At 40.0% G+C, this 21,324-nt stretch overlaps 1 protein-coding gene across 3 annotated transcripts in view; it reads left to right on the top strand.

The window, feature by feature from the left end:
• The window catches only part of LOC117958059 (oxysterol-binding protein-related protein 7-like), a 28,319-nt gene extending 9,027 nt beyond the window's left edge, over positions 1-19,292 (top strand). Inside the window, exons 1-23 of one of the 3 annotated variants that reach the window (XM_034894301.1) lie at positions 2,095-2,359; positions 4,566-4,785; positions 5,438-5,581; positions 5,780-5,833; positions 5,972-6,085; positions 7,087-7,254; positions 7,982-8,123; positions 8,296-8,414; positions 8,757-8,846; positions 8,990-9,143; positions 9,509-9,642; positions 10,992-11,084; positions 12,438-12,618; positions 12,706-12,780; positions 13,873-14,087; positions 14,186-14,323; positions 14,412-14,475; positions 14,562-14,640; positions 15,765-15,909; positions 16,005-16,155; positions 16,427-16,553; positions 16,652-16,774; positions 19,092-19,292. In XM_034894301.1, coding sequence (XP_034750192.1) covers positions 4,618-4,785; positions 5,438-5,581; positions 5,780-5,833; positions 5,972-6,085; positions 7,087-7,254; positions 7,982-8,123; positions 8,296-8,414; positions 8,757-8,846; positions 8,990-9,143; positions 9,509-9,642; positions 10,992-11,084; positions 12,438-12,618; positions 12,706-12,780; positions 13,873-14,087; positions 14,186-14,323; positions 14,412-14,475; positions 14,562-14,640; positions 15,765-15,909; positions 16,005-16,155; positions 16,427-16,553; positions 16,652-16,774; positions 19,092-19,200 — 2,787 coding nt within the window. In that variant the 5' untranslated portion in view covers positions 2,095-2,359; positions 4,566-4,617 and the 3' untranslated portion in view covers positions 19,201-19,292. Of the gene's footprint in view, positions 1-2,094; positions 2,360-4,565; positions 4,786-5,437; positions 5,582-5,779; positions 5,834-5,971; positions 6,086-7,086; positions 7,255-7,981; positions 8,124-8,295; positions 8,415-8,756; positions 8,847-8,989; positions 9,144-9,508; positions 9,643-10,991; positions 11,085-12,437; positions 12,619-12,705; positions 12,781-13,872; positions 14,088-14,185; positions 14,324-14,411; positions 14,476-14,561; positions 14,641-15,764; positions 15,910-16,004; positions 16,156-16,426; positions 16,554-16,651; positions 16,775-19,091 lie in introns of those variants that run through there. The other 2 variants (XM_034894302.1, XM_034894303.1) reach the window with 2 other exon arrangements.
• The last annotated feature ends 2,032 nt before the right edge of the window (positions 19,293-21,324 follow it).

Below are 21,324 nucleotides of genomic sequence, written 5' to 3'. Positions count from 1 at the left end.
CAGTCTCTTGTCCCGCCCTGTACACGCCCAATTTTAATCATAAATAGTCAATGCAAAGCACCTGCAAATGCTGAGTATGTTATTGACCCTAAAAAAACAAAAATCTCTCAGACTTGCAGTGAATTGGCAAAAATCAAATTATATTTTGGCCTGTTCTCGCACAGGCAAACCTGACTACACAGGCATTACAGCACACGGGAACAGCGCGTGTGTTTGTGTGTGTGTGTGTGTGTGTGTGTGTGTGTACACCCCAGATTTCCAGGTATGTGGTAAGATTTAACATGAACTATATTATATCCAAACAAGTCTTAGGAATAAAGTTAAAGATTATAATATTCATGTAAATACTTAGCTATAAGCCGCTGTATTTTGACTTGGATGACACGGTTCCAGTGCGTTGCCCTCTCTACTGAACCCAGTTCAGTACATAGATCCAAGAGCGCAGCTTGAGTTAATTAAATCGTCATATTAGCCAGTTGTCGTCATGGTCCCTGAAGTATCTTTCTCTTGATTCTTTCATTTGGTATTAGTTCTCCTGCCGCACCAGCCGTGCTATCATGCAACTTTACACACGGTGGGGGAGTGCAGTATTTTTTTTTTTACAACAACTTGTGATTGTTAACACCTTGCCAAAAGCACAGGATCAACTATATCCCCTACCCAGAGATGCAATTTGAAGACAAAAGTGTAAAAGGCAAATCCACTTTTCTTCATTGCAGGTTTTGTCATTAACTGTATTAAAGTTTGGACTGATAATGAGGACATTAAGTGTAACGATTGTGCGAGAGCTTAACGGCTGTATTTTCAGATTTTGACATTTGATTATGTATGCACAGACATTTAGTCATTTGGAGTGTTCGGTCGTTAACTAATGCTAGTGTATTTGATGCTTTCATACATGGAGTTGGGCCAACTCATCCTCCTGCGCTCCAATGTGACGGTGAAAGTGTTTATGGACCAATTATTAGTCAGTACAATTGAAAATAACACTGCTGGATTTATGATAACGTGGATGACATGGAGAGGAAAAATGTGTGTGAGGTGTCAATACTTGAAAATATTAAGAGTAATTATTATTCCCACGTTACAGTCTGACATCAGTTCACCCCCTTACCATCTGCGTTGCCAATTCCCATTGTCTGAAATGTGTGCACACGTGGGTCAGAGTTTGTGTGGACCGCACACTCTCTCATCAAGTTTTTATTTATTTTTTATTTTTATAATCACAACCTTTGCGTGGGAAGTGGTGTACGCACATTTTCAGCCCCATTTTGTGTGTATGCCACGTTCATAAATGAGACCCCTGGAGTCATTGGAAATGTTTAAATCACAAGTCAAACAGTCCTATGCCACCTAATTCTCCAAATAGTGTATTACTAAAATTAGTTAAGCATACTCTTTTCTTGATGATTTTAGAAGTCGAATACCAACGTTATGAATGAAACTTTAAAGCTGCAAATGATTCAGTACACCCCTAATGTTCTCATTGTCTATTAGTTACTGAATTTAAAGTTTAGAATACTTCTTTTCACCTCTGTCCAGAGGTAATGCTTTGTTGATGGTGAAAGTAAGACATGTGATTCTTGACTAGTTGACACAGTGCTGCTGCATGTAATAATCACCAATCTCTGTGAATTTAACACGACTGAGTTTTGTCCAGACACCGCAGCTTTACAGCAAATTTGACAAATAACCATTTTTTTCCGAAACTTCAAGCAATCACAACAGTCCCACGTGCCAGAACAAGTGGATGTAACGCGTACTTTGCCAAATTAATTTCCTTGTTTCTGATATGAGTCACATGAATGTGCCAGGCCAAGATGGGAAATTAACTCTTTACAATGTAAGCCTCAGGCAGTCACTGGCATCTGTTCAATTTCGAGTCATTCAATAAATACTTTTTGTCTTTCTAAATCAAGCACACAGTTGTTGCTACTGTTTGCCTTTTTGTAGGGCAGAATTGATTATTGAATGCAATTCAGAGCTTTTGTTTCTAGTGTACATCTGCTGACAACAAGTCGTCTACAATTCTAATCATCCTTGCTATGACAGAGCTGGCAGGCCTGTTTGGTCAGGTAGAGAGTGTTGCTCAACTTTCAGCCCCGCCCAGATACCCACTGGCTTTGATACGCACCAGTCTGACAAGCACATCATCAGTCAGGTGTGACATTGCTGTGTAACACAGGTTTAGATGCGGAAGGATTGTTCCTAGGCACATTTCATTTTGTGGTGTGATTTTTTTGTGACAAACATATTTTTTGAGGGGAGTTAATGCAGCTCTACAATTGTTCTCAAGGGAAAGTTAAAGGAGTTTCCTCTGTACCATTGGAGCTGCCGGTTAGACATCAGGCCAACAAAGGTGTGTTTCATTTCTTATTGTGTCACCAAGGCTTTCCTGATTCAAAGGTTGCTCTCATTAAGGTTTTATGTACTTTAATTTGCAACATTTTCATCTGTATTACCACTTTCTGTAGTTCACTTTTTCAGTTATATTCAGTGTACAAGTGGGTGATATAGATAAAAGCCTCTGTTGTATGACATTATACTTCCTGTAGGCCTACATTGAATTTTTTTTTTTTTGATTGACTGCAATCCCCTAATTAAATTTAAGATATTACGTACAAATTGTGTAGTAAGGTTAATTCATGTCATTAGATTTATATTGTCCAAATGTTGACTGAACAGCAATGTTGGTGTTGCTAAGTGAAAACGGTGTGTAGTTCCTTTTTGGCAACTTATAACCTAGTACTACTGAGTGTGTTCAGCTTTACAGACGTCACACATGTCTAATGAACGATACATTACACATTTTGCAATGTGCATCTCACATCCCTTTTTCATTCATTATGGCCACTACTAAACAGCGTGCCAAAATATGAACAATAACGTCACCATAATTGGACTTATTTACCTACGTTAGCTAATGCTGCGTCCGAAAAACCCAGCTGAAGGAACATTACACTTTTCCTTTTGGTTTAGAACAATATGCTTCCCCCCTTACCTGGAGGAAGTTTTTAAATCAGAACGTTTTATACAATGTGTCAATTTACACTCAATACAACATTGTCTACAGTGGGGAATCAGAGGCACTGCAGCGTCCTAGTAATTGGCACATTTGGGTGGGGATGCAGTTAATGAGCGTTGGCTGTGAAGCAACGGCGACACGTTGTTCTTGTCTGACCGGGATCCCGCAGGCAGGTATTTCAGCTCCGCCATTCGGGCTCGCCAAAGTATGAATGACAATTAGGTAAAATGATGATCAGAATTATATTGATATTGTGATCACGATTATTAGATTTTTACCTAAACAAATTTTATAGTCACATAGGCTATTTATAACTGCTTTCACATCCATATTGTTCTACATTCCTCGTATGTTGAAGTTGTATGTTGTACATACAGCTGCAACACATGTAAATGAAAATCATCTGAAATAATAGCCTAGGATAATAAAAAAAAATGAAATTGTCTCTGAGAAAGCTCCTTCACTTGTTTTCAACAATAACTGATTAAAAGAGCTAGCGAGAGAGGGGGCGGGGGGGGCGATGGGCATACTCAGAGTGACTGCTGACTCATTATGAAGGTGTCCAGCTGGCTCTCTCACATGCTGTTACGCTACAAAATGAAGTTGGTTGCATTCAATAACTTCTTCTGTATTCTCTAGTAGTAATAATAATAATAATAATAATAATAATGGTAAACCTTGAGACCGACTCTTTAACCGACTATCTGTCAAATTTTTCTCCCGTTACTCTGTCCTCTGTGACTGTCTACATCTAGAAACTAAGCTGCACGGTGCAGGGAACAACTCTGACTGGCTCATGATCAGACAGTGGATTACGGAGCTGTAGATGGGCTTTGCAAAAAAAAACTGTGTTCTATGAAATGACGCATTTAAAAAAAAAATTGAACGTGGGAATCCAAAATCAGGATTAAAATTTGATTAATTGTGCAGCCCCACTGACAATCCACTTGTTTTGGTGCATGTTGCCAATGGCATATGGATGATATTAGTTTCCAGGTGAAACTTGCACCTGTGAACTTTGGTTCCACATTACCTGCATCAACTGAATAACAGCCAATGATGATAGGCAAACATCTCTACTAACCGTTGCATCTGATCTATAAAAACAACTTGATGGGAGAATTTGAATTTTTAAGGTAATTGTGACCCGTGCATACAAGCCATGCTAGTTGAGTGACTTGCATAAGCATCCTTTTCATATGTAATACATATAAGCTGACCACTCAAATCAAATTTTGCTCAGTGTTTGAGCCACTGGTGTGCAATGGAGGGGCGCAGTGTGATGAAATTCTTTTTGGCTGTAGAAATCCATGATAGAAAAATAAATAATTGTAACAACTCATCAGTAGTTTATAATAGCAGCTTGAATGTAGAAATCTATGATTTAAAAAAAGCATAAAATTATTTTTGAGCATAGTGTCATCTTGTTTTGCAATAGACATGTTTGAAAGTGATTCCATTACAGTACATTTATTTAAATTTCTTTGTCTTCCTGATTGGTTTATCACTGTACTGTTGACACTTTTTGTTGACTTCTCAGTGCCGTGTACTTTGCCATGAGAGACAACCTGACCTGAAGGTCCTTTCACTTCATGCATCGCTTTCCTTATCACACTGCACCAATGGACCCTCAGGTGTGTCCGCCCCCTCTGAGCAGCAGCCAATCGGTGGTCAGTGGCCTCGAGAAATCCCCGGCCAGTACATTTAAACCTGGCCACTTGCGGAGCAACAGCACCGGCTCCTCCAAATATTCAAAACAGGTAACAAGACGGTGCAGAATCTGACTGTACTGTGGTGTTTTTAGTTTGGGGGGGTGAGTTAATGCAACACTCCGTACTGGCTGTATTAATCTCTATTTATTTTATTGTATCATTCCACATTGTTTTTTGTCTAGTTAATGTCCATAAGGCCGTTCCCTCTACAATTTGTATTTTTTTAGTAAAAGCGTGACAAAAGTAAAGATACTTCTACTGCTCAAAATCATGACTAGCTCATTATTTTGACCAGCTGTTTTTTTTTTTTGTTTCTTTCTCTTTACTTATAGGTGTCATAGGTTTCCTTTATGTCTGCCTATAAGCCTCCTTTATATAAAGGTTAAATAATGTACACTTAAAACTGACATTTGACAGAAAATGACTCTACATATTCAACTTTCATTTTCACACAATCAGAACAAACCACAGCTGAATGTAATGTCTTGGTAACTTTAGTCTATAGAGCATTAAATGCTGTTGAACAGTACATAGACAGATATTACATTTTGATAAGTTATTTGAGTTTTTAGTTTATGCATAATTGTCATATGTAAGAAATAATATCTAACTGAACTGCTATATACCAAAGGCCCAATGTTTGTACCTGTGTGTTCAAGTAATGTGGTGTATTTTTTGATTTTGTTTTTTCATTTGTCAGTCTCGTCACTGGGAGGTGATGGACGATTTACGGAATGTGGATAGGTCTTCAGCTTCCAGCTCTTCATTGGACCTCACTATCCCTGGGATCTGTGAGGGCTACTTGTTGAAGAGGAGGAAGTACCCACTCAAAGGCTGGCACAAGGTGAGCACAGCACATATTGGACAGCATCTTATGTTTTCTGCTTTTACCAAGGTTTTAATGAGATTGCTGTAAATACTTTTGGGATAAATTGATAGTCACGCTTTAGCAGAGCGGTTTTACCTTAACCAGTGCACATGCAATTCCAGTGTTTACTAGATTTTCTTTGTTTCTTTCTAACACTTAACTGTGATTTTTCAGAGATACTTCGTTTTAGAGAAAGGGATTCTCAAGTACTCAAAGACGCAGCAAGATGTAAGTCATGAACACAAATAGAGCTACCAAAACCACTTTCACACAGCAGTGATGGAACGTTGGCCACAAACTCTTCTATTGTGATTGTGCTCTCAACTGCTCTGCTTGAATTTTTATCATTTTCATTTTTTGTTTCAGATTCAGAGAGGAAAGCTCCATGGCTCTCTGGACGTCAGCCTGGCTGTCATGTCCGTCAACAAAAAGTCCAAAGGCATAGACCTGGATGCTGGGGACAACCTCTACCACCTGAAGGTAATCTGCACAACAGAGTTTAGAGAGATTTCATTAAAGACGCTTAGGGTTGGGTACCTAGACCCGGTGCTATAATAGCACTTTTACCTTAACGTCTGCCATCTACCGGCCCAAATGGCAATGCGGATTTCGGTGCTACTTAAATGCCTTTGCTACTCCCTGATGCTCCAAAACGGACATTGGCGGCAACAGAAACATTGCTGCATTTGAAGCTAGTTAAAACTAAGGTTAGACTTGTAATTAGGTAATGTTTACATTAGCCTGTTTGATAGTAACTTCCTTGAACAGGGTTAAAATGCTGACATCTTAACAATGTAGTGTGACTATATTTCACTGTAGAGGATTCCAACACCGGGGCATACAACAGCCTAGTTAAGTGAAGTTAAAAACACAAACTAGCTGCACTATGGCCCCTGCCAACTGTTTTCAGAAAAACAGAACAATGGTGCGTTTACCTGAAACTGGTAAGCCTCCTGGTGCATTCTAAGTTTTGTGAAATACCCATGTCCCATCTAGTGGTTGTTTTTGTTGTTTACCAGCAATTTACTGGTAAAATAAGTTATTACATTTCTACTAAATTTCAAATTTGACCACTTCGCCTTAACATTAAACACTTTGATGTCGACGACTATCATTTTGTGATTTTTTTTTTTCTTTCTTTTTTTTTTCTTTTTTCAGAACACAGTAGTTACTCAAAATTGATCATGGGTAAAATCTTAGACGAAGAAATCTTTATTGACCCTTTTGAGATGACTCCCGAGAGGAAATTGAAAATTCCAACAGCAGTTTTAGCAAGAGAATATATATATTTTTTTTAAATAGATAAAAAGGGCAGTATAAAAAACATAAATTTTTATCAAAGTGTAAGTGTTGAGTCTATAGGGTCCAAATGAAGTTTACTGCCAGACATTTGGATATTCTTTAGCCTGAAGTGTACTTAACATGTATTGCTTTCTTGTTGTTGCTCTTTCTTTCGCTCTCTCTCCTCTCCCCCTTGATAGGCAAAGAGCCATGACATCTTCTACATATGGTTGACCAAGCTCTGTGCCCATCGTGTATATAGGAAAAATGAAGCGATGAGTGTCCATCATGGCGTCCTCAACGCTCTCTCACTGAGCCCGAGCACCCTTCCAGCCATGGCCACATTTGCCCAGACGAACAGATCAATGGTCAGCAGGTCAACAGTTTCCACCTAAAGTTAATGTCACACATTTTATTATAAAGATTTAAAAAAACAAAAAACATTTTGAATACAATTTTGCTGACACAAACTGTGACTCCTCCACTGACTAAGTTGTTTCTGTGGTTTCCACCACAAATAATTGTGGTAGGAGGTTAGTTGTGTAGTGGCATCAGCTTTTTCCGTATTCTTATATATATTTCTATATTGTATGTTATTCATTTAACCAAAAATAGTGTTCTAACTTTCCACTTACAAAACTCAAATTAGTATTAGTAAGTAGGAAGAACTGGGGAACGGCTTCTACATGAAAATTCTTCCCGTAGGGAAATTTAGGTATCAGCCAAATTTACAAGAGGTCTAGGCTTTTAAATAACTTAATACTGATCAATCATTTTTTCAATTAATAGCTTACTTTTTCTTTATTTAGTTCTTAAATGCTTTTATGACCAGCTGTCAAAAAGTCAGGTCTTCTGTTTAAGACTACAGAAAATGGATATTTGCAGGTGAAATCTTGCATTTGTGAACTAGCAAATGTTAAGTATTTTGAATCCCTTTTGAAAATTGTAACTGATGAATTGGTTAATTAATTGTGTAATTGACAAACAATTGCAACATTTGAGAATGCTTTCTTGTTTAGAAGCAAAATAACTGAGCATGTAATTTTTTGGTCATTGGTATGAATTGCACTTTAACTCTGATGTTTGATTGTCCAGCCTACTTACTATGCCAGTTCAGCACCATTGTACAACCCAGAGATGGGAAGCCCCGCTCCTGCCGTCGGCTCTAACCCAGGGGTGAACAGCAAGGTGTCAGCGTGGCTGCAACAGACCGAGAACATCGATGCAACCTCCAACGGTGTGGCGCGTCTGTAATCTTGAGCTACAGAGTGAATCCTTGGTTCATATTTAATAGTGACCGACTCGTATATATTGTTACATAAACATCTGTCTTGATGGTTTTTTTCTACTTAAAACCTTTTGGCACATTCTTTAAAATCACTAAACTGTGACCTTTGACCCACTGTCAGACCTGGCTCGCTGTCAGACTGAGCTGACACAACTGGCTCAGCTCATCCAGCGACTCCATTGGCTGGAAGGTGGGCTGCCGATCACTAACAAAGACCTGGAGATGCGAATCAGCATGCAGGTGAATACTCCCAAGTCCGGTAACATCTGAATTTGTCTAACTCATTGTATTTCAGTGGACAAATACCAGTGGCCTGAGATGGTTTGTGTTATGTTCAATGCAAGCTAATTAGTTGTATAGCTTTTATGAATCAATTGACATAATGTTGATTTGAATAAGTTAATGTGACACCCATGGGATGTATCAAAGGCGGATGAGATATTTTTATTTTTACTATCATGTGGAGAATCTTTGAAGTATAGTATCAACAGTAGATGAATATATCAGTCTGCAAACACATGCATAATAGAAAAATGTAATGTATTTAGAGAGAAGCTAAAACCCTGTTGACCTCTGTTTTAGAATCTCTCTCTGGAGAAGCCCAAGAAGAAGATGGTGAAAGGGTTCGGTCACTCCAGGACTCTGTCCCGCGTTGAAGCCATGGGGGGAACGGTAGGACTAACTTTAGCTTTGTTTGCAGTGATGCATTTGATTTAAAAATATAGATAAATAAAAATTATGAAATAGTTGCATCAACAAGTTGAGTCCTTTTAGTTTGATATTATAACATTCCTCCTCCTTCTTGTCTTCTCCAGTTCACTTCCAGCCACCTGAGTTCCAACAACACTGGTTCAACAACATCTGTCAAGTCTGTCCCTGAATATGTCTACTCTCAGCTGTCCAACCCTCAGGTCACTTCACCTGAGGCCAAGAAGCTTCAACAGGACATCTGCACTGCTTCACACAGGGGTACAGCCCTCCCACCAAACAGCTGTATTTCTGTCAATTTCTAGTAATGGCTAGTTGTAAATGACACTTGTCTATTTTCCAGAAATGCTACATACCATGTCAGGTCATGGTTCAGAATTAGTTTCTTAAATGATTATGTGTCAATTCTGTAAGTTATTCATGTAAGCAAAACATAGTTTAGTCAAAAATAATTTGAGATAACACTGTAGGTTCTGGTTACTTTAATAAAACGAGAACTTTATTGTGCTTTTTGACATTACGTAATCTAAAAATGTAAAAGTATATACATTGATTACAGGTAACATGTGTTCATGAACTGGACTTTTTCTTTGTGATTCATAAAGTTTCTGTATGTTGTGTTACAGTTCATTGTTCTCTCAAGTCCATTTATGAGGTGTTGACCTTGGAGAGAGAGAGACTGAGGCAGGCCTGGACCAGCCCCGAACTGAGGCATAACACCTCAGAGCAGCTCGCTACGCTTTGCAGCACACTGTCAGAGGTAACACACATACACACACGGAGCATAGTTGGACTACATAGCAAACAAAAATCAAAGCGATCCTTGTTCTTCCTGAAGCAGTAAATTAGATGACAACAAATACTGTCACAACTGTGTCTTTCTTTCTTTCTCCGTCCCAGCTGTCCCAAACCTATTCTTCCCAAGTTAAAAAGCGAATTACTTGCACAAAATATTAGTATCGATGTAAAAAGACAATGGAAGCCAAGCCCTCATTGTCGGTTGGTGAGGTGCTGTGTGAAACTGAAGCAGGTTTGGGCTGTTTCTAGGCAGGCAAGGCATAAGTTATCACAGGCATGTCCCGAAGGAACACACCTTAAGTCTTTCTCTCCCTATTTCCGCACATACAAAGGCACAAAAACATGGTTGCTGTCACACTGAAACTAAGCAATCTTGTTAGTCAAGGGCCTTGCTAACTCCTGCTATCCAGCTGATGGTGCTTAGTAACCCTTGTTTGGTGTTGCAAAAGGTTCTTCTTAGCTGCCTGCTTGTTTTATGTTTATGCTGCATGTGACTATTTTCTAACCATCAGTTGCTATGACTTTGGACTTTATTTTTTTGTTGGTTGTCTGGCAGCTGGCTGTTACTCTGTTCTCACTGTGAGCAACACAAGCGGCAGCAGCATCATCATCAAGTTGATTTATTCTTGTTAATAATTCCGGTACAGAGAAGGACAAATTACTCTTATAGGACAACTGTGTAACCTGTGGATTGGGTGTTTTTGAAAGGGGCACATTCAGTGTGGCTTTAGAGGAGTTTTGTCAAGTTTGAGGAAATTATCATGATGTCTTTAAGGTTATCTCAGCTTGGAGACAAAAAAATGTAAATGGTGAGCTTGCACAAAGTTTAGCAGGTGGGGAAGGTTGGATTAAAAAAAAAAACACCATTGAGTTTCATTATATAGTGCTGACGTGTTTTCTGAGCATGAACCACATAAGCGACTTAAAGGTCAACATGTCTGCACCTCTGTTGCATCATATCTGACCATTTTAAATCATGCACACCCAAATTTATTGAAGGGAAATACTGGGATGCCCCCTAAAAAGACCTAATTAACAGTAGGTGGCAAACTAAGTTTACCTGCTAAACAAAAAGCCCCTAATTGAGCTATTCAAATACAATAGTAGCTGTAGACAAGACCATATATTCAGTTTTGTCCTCTGGCCCTGCTTAACAGTTGGACAAAGACACATTGAAGAAACTCTACATGCTTTGTGAGTGCCCTTGAGTCTGCGGGTCATTCTAACCATTTGTTTGATATTCTGTGTTTCCACTTCATGTGCCTTGCATGGCTGGTCTGTCTGTACGTGTGCATGTCCATGCATGTTTAGCTTGACATACAGTCCCATTTGACCAAAGTCCACTCGCTTTCCCTGTCCTCTGACTCTTCTGAGGAATCCTTCTGCACCGTCCAACCTGATCAGGTGTGTACTGTACGTTGTGTGTTTGTGTGTGAAAGACTCTTTTTGTACCGGTCTATTTCAATATCTTACTGTCACTCATTTGCATTCATTTTCATCCTGCATATGAAATTCATTAAACAATGTATAGAAAATGTTGATGCTTGCACAACCTTTCTTGGATAAAGTAATTCTTCCCTCATGAAACAGACTGTTGCCAAGTGAATGAAAATGAATGACAGTATCTTGTGGTGAATGTGGCTCAGTTTGGTCACTTCATGTTGTTCAGGCTGTACCCAAAAGCTGCACAGTGTGTAGATATTTTGTGTAGGTAACATGCACAAAATAGCACGTTTTGTTTTATGGTACATTAGGTAACTTTTATCAACATAACTTAAATAATAACTTAATGACTTTTTTTTTTAAATGGGGGTGCTACTTTTTAAATAGCCAGGTCAAAGGGTTATCCGTGTATTCATTCTGATTCATTCAGAGACCAGTGCCGTTAATACATAAACAACGCAACGGTCTGTGGTTGGTTCACATAACAGCTATACACACATGTGTTATCTAATCAGTTGAGACATTATAACTCGTTTACAAACAAGCACGGTAGTGGACGACACGCTAACGTACTGATGGTGCGTGGTTTTGTCTATGTTCTACACACCAGAAACATGTCTGACACGGCGCTTCTGCGGCTAGGTGACGCACAAGGAAGGTTATCTCTAAGCATAGCACCAACATGACAAAGTTATGTTTTATTGAAGGTGCCCTGCCACACACACATTTCATTACTTTGTGGTAATGTCAAAAGTTCTACCATGGACTCCGTAACACACACACACATATATATATTGTGTGCCTTGGTTACCTTGTTTCAAGCCATTCTAGTGTGGTATAGAAAGCCTGCAGGAAGAATCATCTCGATTTGTGTCATTTTATAATAAAATTTAACGAGCTAAGCTGCTTGACTCTGAATGGCTAACTGCTATCCAATGAGAGCCTGGCTATCAGCATCCTTTACGCAACCAGGCAAGCTCATGAATAGTAATGAGCTCAGGCAACATAACGTCAGACTGGCCAGCTTTTGTTATTGGTCTGATTTCATCTTACTTCTTTTCAGTGGCTAAAGCTGACAGAGGAGGCAGCAGCTCATTTTCACATTCACAACATAACACACACACACACACACACCTATGAACCTAACCTATTTCAAAAGATGCAAGTAAAAACGGTTTTGTGTGACAGGGCGCCTTAAGTGTTACCTACTGAATCTTTGTTGGTCTGGCTCTAACTCTCACATTGTACAAACTGTTCATTGGCAATATTAATATATAGTTTGAAGCACAACTTTTTCTTTGCGCTCCCCCATAGAAGACACCACCTAAAGGTCGTCCGTGTCATCGCGCGCCCTCAGTGGCAGAATCTATGGCAGAGTATTTTGATGCCAATGAGGTGATTGTGTGCGAGAGCTCATCAGAGGCAGAGGCTTCGGATGAGTCGGGCCTGAGTGACATCACCACCACCAGCAACTCTGAGCCTGAAGAGGGACATGGTGAGTGTCCCTACCATCCAGTAGTGTTTGGACCACACTGCCCCATTACCACTTAAAATAACAGACTTTCTCCTTTCTCCTCCTTAGCCGCTGCCACCCTTAACTACCGGGCCAGTCTGAACAGTGCTCCTGACAAACCCAGACCAGTGCCTACTAATACTGGTAACACCACCATTATGTTGCCACCATTATGTCTCATTCATATTGTTAAGGAGGGCTGTATGATGTATTTAATTTAATTTAACCCATCGTGATATCACTCTGTGCAATTACTTAGCAAAAAATGTGCAATTCAAGTAAACCAGTGTGCTATACGCGTGACATTCTAGTCTCTGTGTGCACTACACTCTCCATGTTGTTACACCCTTCACTTTACCAACAGTATTTACAACAGACGAAGCTGTCATGTTTTAAGAAGCTTTGTTTTTTTTGAGTTTACTGCAATCTCTCTTTACATTGTCTTTGCTATGTTTTTCTTCTCGCTTTTCCCTCACAAAGCCGCAACGTTTATCTAGGACACCGCTAACCGATTCCTCTCCCTTCTTGCTTGATCAACCACTTGCTGACGTCACTCTACTTAACGCACCTGCCATTCTTACTCTCACTTATGCTACCATCGTTACATCCACAAAAAATATGACCATTTAGTCTGTTTAGGCAGTACCACATGTCTTGGGACTGCTCCTGTGAGTATCAGAAGTGTAGAGGGCTTCAGAGTGTGCAGACTTTAAAAGAGGCTGTCCAAAGTATATTTTGTAACGTAATCACTATTTATTATATTACACCCATCTTAAACGTAAGTTTATATGGTCATACAAATTTATTTTAATAAGAATTTGTATTTTCTTATTTTATGTATTCCAGTTGTATGTAGGGCAAAGCTAAATGTCTTTACTGAAAATAGTTTTGTTTGATTTAATTTTGTAAAACATTATTTAAAAATCTTTAGTACACATTTTTTGTTTACATATTTCTGCTATTGCTTGACAAAATACGATCTAATTGACAGGGTCCCCTGGTTTAGAAAGGTTTGTGAACCACTACACTAAATATAGTCTCTGTCTTCCAGTGGACACACGGGTCATCTTTACATAGCAGTTCAATAAAGAAGCGCATGTTTAATTATGCCTTCGTTATATTTCCATATTGTTTTTGTGTAATGGATCTCATGTTGACCCACGTCTGTGTAGTTTAGTCTGATGAAAAGCCCTTTTTAATGCTTGACTTGTTTTCATTTACGTTGCTGTGATCCAGGTCGTCGCACTGCCATCCCTGCCCCAGCGATAGACAACAGCCACATTGGCATAATGACCATCCTGTACAACAACATCGGCAAGGACCTGTCCAGAGTTTCCATGCCTATCGCTCTAAATGAGCCACTTTCTTTGCTACAGAGACTGAGTGAAGAGCTGGAGTACTCTGAGCTGCTGGACATTGCCAACCGCACTGATGATCCATACGAAAGAATGGTGAGTTTGGTTTACTTGGATTCCTAACCAGCGGGAGCCGAGCTACAGTTGAGTTTAGCGGCGAGTTCAATGATTAAAAAAACAATGTATCTTTCCAGGTTTACTTGGCAGCGTTCTCCATCTCTGGATATGCCTGGGCATCCTGGAGGTATCGCAACAAACCCTTCAACCCAGTTCTGGGAGAAACTTACGAGAATCACAGAGAAGACCGAGGCTTCCACTACATCAGTGAGCAGGTAACCAGCCGAGAAGGATATAGCAACGTGCTGTCCAAATCTCAGTATCGGAGTTTATAACATGTAATGTTGCGTTATGTTCTTTCAGGTCAGCCATCACCCGCCCATCTCTGCCTGCCACGCAGACTCTGAAAACTTCACTTTCTGGCAAGGTAGGAGCTGCGTACCTAGATATGAGCACTGGATTCACCTGTTCCACATGAGTGGAGTCAAACCTAATGCTCTTTGTCTTTCTTAGATCAGAGATGGAAATATAAGTTTTGGGGGAAGTCAGTGGAGATCCTCTCTTCTGGACTGGTCAATGTTTCCCTGCCCAAGTAAGCCCCTACTTCATTTAACACCAGTCTCACAATGCAGCAGATAACTGCTAGATGTACAACAGTAGTAGGGCTGCACAATTAATCGAATTTTAATTAGGATCATGAAGCGTCATTTCATAGAACGCTCCGGGTTTTTTGGAAAGCCAATCTACCGCTCCGTGAAGCCGTCTGCTCCTGAGCCAGTCAGAGTAGTTCCCTGCACCCAGTGCAGCTTAGTTTCTAGATGTAGACAGTCAAAGAGGACAGAGTAACGGGAGGAAAACTCAACAGATAGCAGTCGGTTATACGTCGGTCTCAAGGTTTACCAGTTTACCCGTAAACGCAACATTTTGTCTCGTCTGTTGTTTTTCAGACAACAGCAGTGCTAGTAGCGTCTGTTAGCTCCTCTAGGACGCACCGGTGCTAATGTCCTCGCATCTGCTACTATGCTGTTTTTATTATTACAATTTTATTAACACAGCTTTATATTAAGTGTGAGGGGCAAACCTGTATTTGTACCAGTGTTTCCGCTAGTAGCTCTACTATCACGGCCACCACGGCGAAGAACACAGAAGAAGTTATTGAATTCAACTAACTTCAGTTGGTAGAGTAACAGCGTGTGAGACGGAGCTGCTGGACCTGGGCCGGAGATGTGACCCATTGCGAGAATATCATTGTTCATAAAAATGCAGCGTAGAGAAGATACAGACGTTTCATACACACGGCGTGTGTATCCGCCGTTCTACCCGTGCTGGACCCGTTTATAATGAGTAAGCAGTCTCTCCGTGAGTAGCGTCCATCACACTCCTTCTCGCAGTTATAAACCGCCAATGTGACGATAAAATTAGTTTTGGTTAAAATCAACAAAAAATCGTGAGAATAATCACGATCAAAATTTTTATCAAAAATAATCGTAATTATAATTTTGGCCATAATCGTGCAGCCGTAAACAGTAGCATACATTAGTAACTTCTAGTTGAATTGTGTACAACTGCCTATACAATACCAAGCAAAGCCTACGGTAAATGGTTCATATTAACATAAGAGGTTGTAGTAGACCAATTAAAGAATATTGTTATCTAACTTATTGGTAAACCTGTCGAAGTTGGGTTTAACATTGCATCAATTTTGTTTGTGTATAGGTATGGTGATCACTATGAATGGAACAAGGCAGTGACTTGTATTCACAACGTGCTGAGTCCAGACCGCTCGTTGGAGCACTATGGTGAGATACTCATCAAAAACACAAAGAGCGACGTCTGCACCTGCAAGGTCACCTTCGTTAAGGTCAGTGCACGCACGCACGCACGCACGCACACACACACACACACACACACACACACACACACCCCTACCCTGAGCCTTTTCTCCCCATATTCCAGTCTCGCTACTGGAGTTCAGACAACAGTAAGAACGAGGTGCAGGGTGTGGTTCTGGACCGGGCTGGAGAGGTGGTTCATCGTTTTGGAGGACTCTGGCATGAGGGCATTTTCTGTGATACCTTGTCTACACCAAAGTGCATCTGGAAGCCCAGTGAGTAACATCAACTGCATTCTGAGCATTGGAAAAAGTTCTTGAAATCAGAGACAAATTCAGGATGGTGCCATAATGTGATTTAGTATACGCTGACTTTCAACCTGATCCCCCACTGATCTCGTAGTGTTGTAAGATACTAAAAGGATTTGGGTGCATTTCAATGGCAGAGGCATTGTTTGCAAATGTAAAAAGTTGTGTTGACCGCAAATCCTACTAAAATTTCCTAATGTCTCAAGGCTTGATATGCATGATGTCACTTCCTGTTTAGATGTGCAGCCTGAAAACCACGCCCAGTTTTATGGCTTCTCACGATACGCCATAGAGCTAAACGAACTGACGCCTGGCCTGAAAGAAGTCCTCCCTTATACAGATACACGCTTTAGACCAGACCAGAGGTACAGACCTTGTGTTTATTCCTTTGAATGGAAAGATTTGTTATAGTACCATCCATGTTGGCTAGTTGTTGAATCCCTCCCTCTTTTCTCTCCATCAGGCTCCTGGAGGAGGGGAAGGTAGCAGAAGCGGAGAAAAAGAAGGAAGCGATAGAGGAGAAGCAGAGAGAGAGGAGGAAGGAGATGGCCAAGAGAGGGGAGGAGCACATCCCCAGATTCTTCAGGTGAGCTCCTCTACTTTTACACAGATATACACAACCAGATGTTGCCTCAACTCACGATCGACAGAAGTAAATACCAGGATAAAGCCTGATATCCCTCCTACTGCTCTGTGTGTTGCTGCGTCGAGCCAGTAAGCAAGAAAATGTGAAGTTTTGCAGTTGGATGTGCAACAGGGCATGTGGCTCAGGTGTTAAGCAGTCGCCTACCAGTCTGTTGGGTTGATGGTTTAATCCATGGCCATCCTTATGTGTCCTTGTACAAGACACCCCAAATTGCTCCCTATGTTGTGCAATCAGTGTAAATTAGGGCTGTTAGAACAAATTCTGAAAGTCAAATATATATTTGAATAGTGTAAAAAAAAAAAATATATATATATATATATATATATATATACACATACATTTGAAAGTGATTTTTATAAATAGGTTGGCGAACGTTAGCCAATCTACCTCTTTTCAAGTCTGATGAACCACAAGTTACGGTGTTACGAGAACAGAAGGCATTGTGAGCTAACGTTAAGTACCAAGTAACGTTGGTACAGGGTGGAGTGATAGGCTGCGGCTGGATGTCGGAAGGAGAATGGGAAATAGTTTTAACAAGACTTTAAAATTGACATCCACCGGGCCAAAATGTATGTCATCAATAGTTAGCTCTTTCTGGTTTCCTTCCTGCTTATCTGGGAGTTTCATGTAGTCCGCTTAAGTTAATATAAAATGCCCTACAGGTGTCAGAAAGAAATATATGAAGTCTAATCTTACTCTAACAGCTGTATTCTCATTAATGTGACAATTTTCAACAAAGGTAGCTTGTAAATCAATAAAATTGTAGTGACAGCCCTGTTTGGCTTTATCAGTGCTGTAAGTATTGTGGCTAACACTATTGTTACTTAAATAAATATTACGGCTGCTTTCAGAGTTTACTATATCTGCATCCATGTCGTCAACGTAAGACCTGTGGCGTTAGTGCTCCTTTATGTTCCTTAATTTTATTGAATAAGATATCGGTACGTTACACACAAAGCTAACTGGCTATAGTTGGCTTGTACATATGCTAGTGGACATTAGAAACGTAAACACTGCACTCACTACAACGGTGCGTTTCTAATTCTCATGATTTGATTTGGCCAAAGTCTCTATATAAACACCGTTGGCCAGACTGATGTAGGTAGTCCCTCTAGTGGAGAGAACGTGTAACAACAACCACATGCTTATAGTAGCATTGCCAGTAGCATAAACCTGAGCCTTGTAGTACATATTTGTAACGGGCTGATTTTGAGCATTTAATATTTGAATATTTAAAAAATAACTAATGGAATTTGAATGGTATTATAGGGAGAGACTGACATTTCTAGTGTAAATGTGTGAATGTTTATCTGATGGCTCCTTGTATGGCTGCCTCGGCCACATTGTATGAATGTTGATTGTACTATGTTAAAACACTTTGAATATCCGTTAAGACTAGAAAAGCTCTATATTAGAACTGTCAATTTACATGCCTGCTTGGTTCTGTTAGTGAATGAATGCTAAGACTTGCAATTAAGTTTATGCCCTTAAGATAGATGGATGGATGGATGGATGACGTTATTGTCATTACACATGTACACTTACAAGGCAACAAAATACCGTTTGGAGAAATGCCTCCGGGCCACTGCTAATTCAAGCGCCGCCACACGCACTCTCTGAAAGGATTCATACAGACAGCAACATAATATACAATACAACATCACAACGTAATGCACAAGACAACACACAGTTCATGTGGTCACATGAAGGAATTTTTTGAGAGGGTGTGAGAAACACAACAAATGGAGACAGACGGATACGGGGGTGGTGGTGGGGGGGGGGGGCGGTTGGGGGGTGTGGGTGTGTCGGTGTGTGTGGGGTTGTGAACAAAAGCACATGACAATAGACTGCTAAGATCAAATTATGTTTAACAATGTGTCCAGCTAATTTAAAGCGCTCACAGTACTATATTGTGTGAACAGTTAACTTCATTTAATATTGTAAGTGGCGCTTTCTTTTGCGAGGTGCAAATGTTCCACCAAAACAAATTCCTTCCCGAGACTATTTAGCAGAGGCACAAAGATTGTGATTGGTTTAAAGAAATGCAAACAACCAAAGCGTGTTCTCGTATCCTAGAATGTATCTGTGGTGTAGCCAGATCTTACTCAAATGCGCTGTTGAGGTCTGGTAATGCAAGACTGTTTGTTTTGTTTTTTACAATTTATATTTTCTAAAATGTGGAGCTATTCCTTTTTAAATGTTTAAAAATATTGTTTTATAGACAGTTTTTAAAACGGTTCTCTTTTGTTCATCTCAGTAAATCTGTGGATGAGGCGGGCAGAGAGGTGTGGCTGTCCAACAAAACTTACTGGAAGCTCCGCAAAGAACCCGGCTTCGCCAAGACTGAAAACCTGGACCTGTGGTAGAACATGACACTTGGCTTAATGCTGAAAAAGGAAACTAACTGGTGCAAAACACATTGCAATCTGATAAAGATGAATAATGGACCCTTCAATTAGTAAAAATGATTAATTGTACCCATGTTAGTCCAGGAATATATGCATGAATTAACGTTAACAAAGATCCAGAGGTTGGCTGCCATAGTGGAGTAGAGCAGCTGAAGGAACAAATTAAGGTGGATTTAGATCGCTTGATGTCCTTCCAGCCTTTGGCCTATCTTTTACTATGATGCAGACCTTAAATATAATCCATGATTCACAGCAAATGTTAATTTGAAATCCAGTTTTTGAAACTCTAATCGCAGCCCTTAAAAAAATAGTTTCCGTCAGGGAGAGGGTTTTCTCTGTATAGAGTGTTTTGTGTCATTAATGGGGCAAATGTCAGATACGTTGTACTTCTGTTAGTTTTAATGTCGATATTAATATCTTTAGTAATTTTCATTTTTATGACCGTTGTGATGAGTTCAGAAATCAATATTTTTAGAAGCTTGCTTCCTGTGGAGGGATCCAGAACACTGAGGGCTAACCTGGTCCGTGTGGGGTGTATTACAGGTGAAATGGCGCTGTCCTGCTTTCTTTCTCAGTGGGTCTTACTGTATAAACTTGACCATTTGAAAACTCTGTATTAGATTTTCTGTTTATTATTGACACATTGGTGATGCATAGTTTTTCTAGTTTATTTTGTTGATGAAATCCAGCAGTCCTGTTAGCCCCCCTCTGGCCTGTATGATTTGTTGATGTCCAAAATGACGAGACAAACAAAGATCGTGCCTTTTGGACCTTTACGTTCTTAGTTGATGCAATGAAGTATTTTTATTGATGTTTCAACAATGGATTTTAATAAGAAAAAGAGATTACTGTTAAACACCCAGTCAAATATTTTTTAAGTTTCAAATAAAGGGTACCAAAATCAATGCTCCTTTTTTGCCTTTTTTCTCTCTCGACAGTTTCTGTAATGTTTGCTAAGAAGTGCAATGGATTTCTGCTCAAAATTTTTCTGAACATATTTACTTATTTTGAAGTGATGTCACTGTACAGAAGATGCTTCAAAACGCAGACTTGTTTATCAGTTTTTCCTTTCAGAATGACCTTAACTATGATGACCATTTAAATTTGGTATTTAACTGTAAAATTGTGAAATTTAAGAACTCAATTTTTTTCCCAGTCATTTTGGCAATTGCTTATTGAGCAATTTCATAGACGTGACAAATTCTTAGTCAAGTTTGAAATGGCGATAAAAATGGAATAACACTACGCACTATTCTGTATAGACAATTCTGTATTGGTCGATTATCAAGCCTCTGAAGAGGAACAATGTGGATTCCGATGGAGTGCGTACTTCAAGTAGGGAATGAGTCCTTACCCCAAGGGAAGGAGTTTAAATACCTTGGGGTCTTGCTTACTCCATCTACAGGTCAATTTTCATTCCTACTCTCACCTTAAGTCCTAAAGGCTGGGTCGTTGAAATGGGTTTTTCCTCATGAGGGGGCTGGCATCTCGCCTAGAGACAGGAAGAGAAGCTCAGTCCGTGCGGAACTGTGTAGAGCTGCTGCTCCCCTGCGTCAAAAGGAGCCAGTTGAGGTGGTTTGGGTAGCTGGCAGGATGCCTCCTAGGCGCCTCCCTAGGGAGGTGTTCTGGCTTGTCGAGCTGGGAGGAGGCCTCGGTGAAGACCCAGGACAAGGTGGAGGGATTACATCTCCAACCTGGCCTGGGAACGCCTCGGGATCCCCCAGTTAATGTGGCTCGGGAAAGGGAAGTTTGCTGCTGCCCCTTCAACCCTCCCCCAGATAAGGTACAAAGATGGATGGAAATCTGATGGCAGCTATAAACCAGACAAATGGCACTTTTTAACCATTTCATTTGTGAAAGAAGGGAGAGTTCCTTGGATTTGACAGGTTTCTCTCTAGAGTTAATTTATTATATAATTATTATATACAATGTTATATTTATTTACTTTGCCCTGCTGTGCTGGCAGACATCTCCTTAGGTGAACATCTTCACAGCCACATGTGTGTAGTGTTCAATGTAGCACACTTGTAGATACAAAAGCAGGTTTCAGGCTTTAGGCCCCAACCACACTGCTCACTTTCT

This window comes from Etheostoma cragini, chromosome 15 (genome assembly GCF_013103735.1).
Source record: "Etheostoma cragini isolate CJK2018 chromosome 15, CSU_Ecrag_1.0, whole genome shotgun sequence".
Classification (NCBI taxonomy): domain Eukaryota; kingdom Metazoa; phylum Chordata; class Actinopteri; order Perciformes; family Percidae; genus Etheostoma; species Etheostoma cragini.
This window is presented reverse-complemented; position numbering and strand designations above follow the sequence as displayed.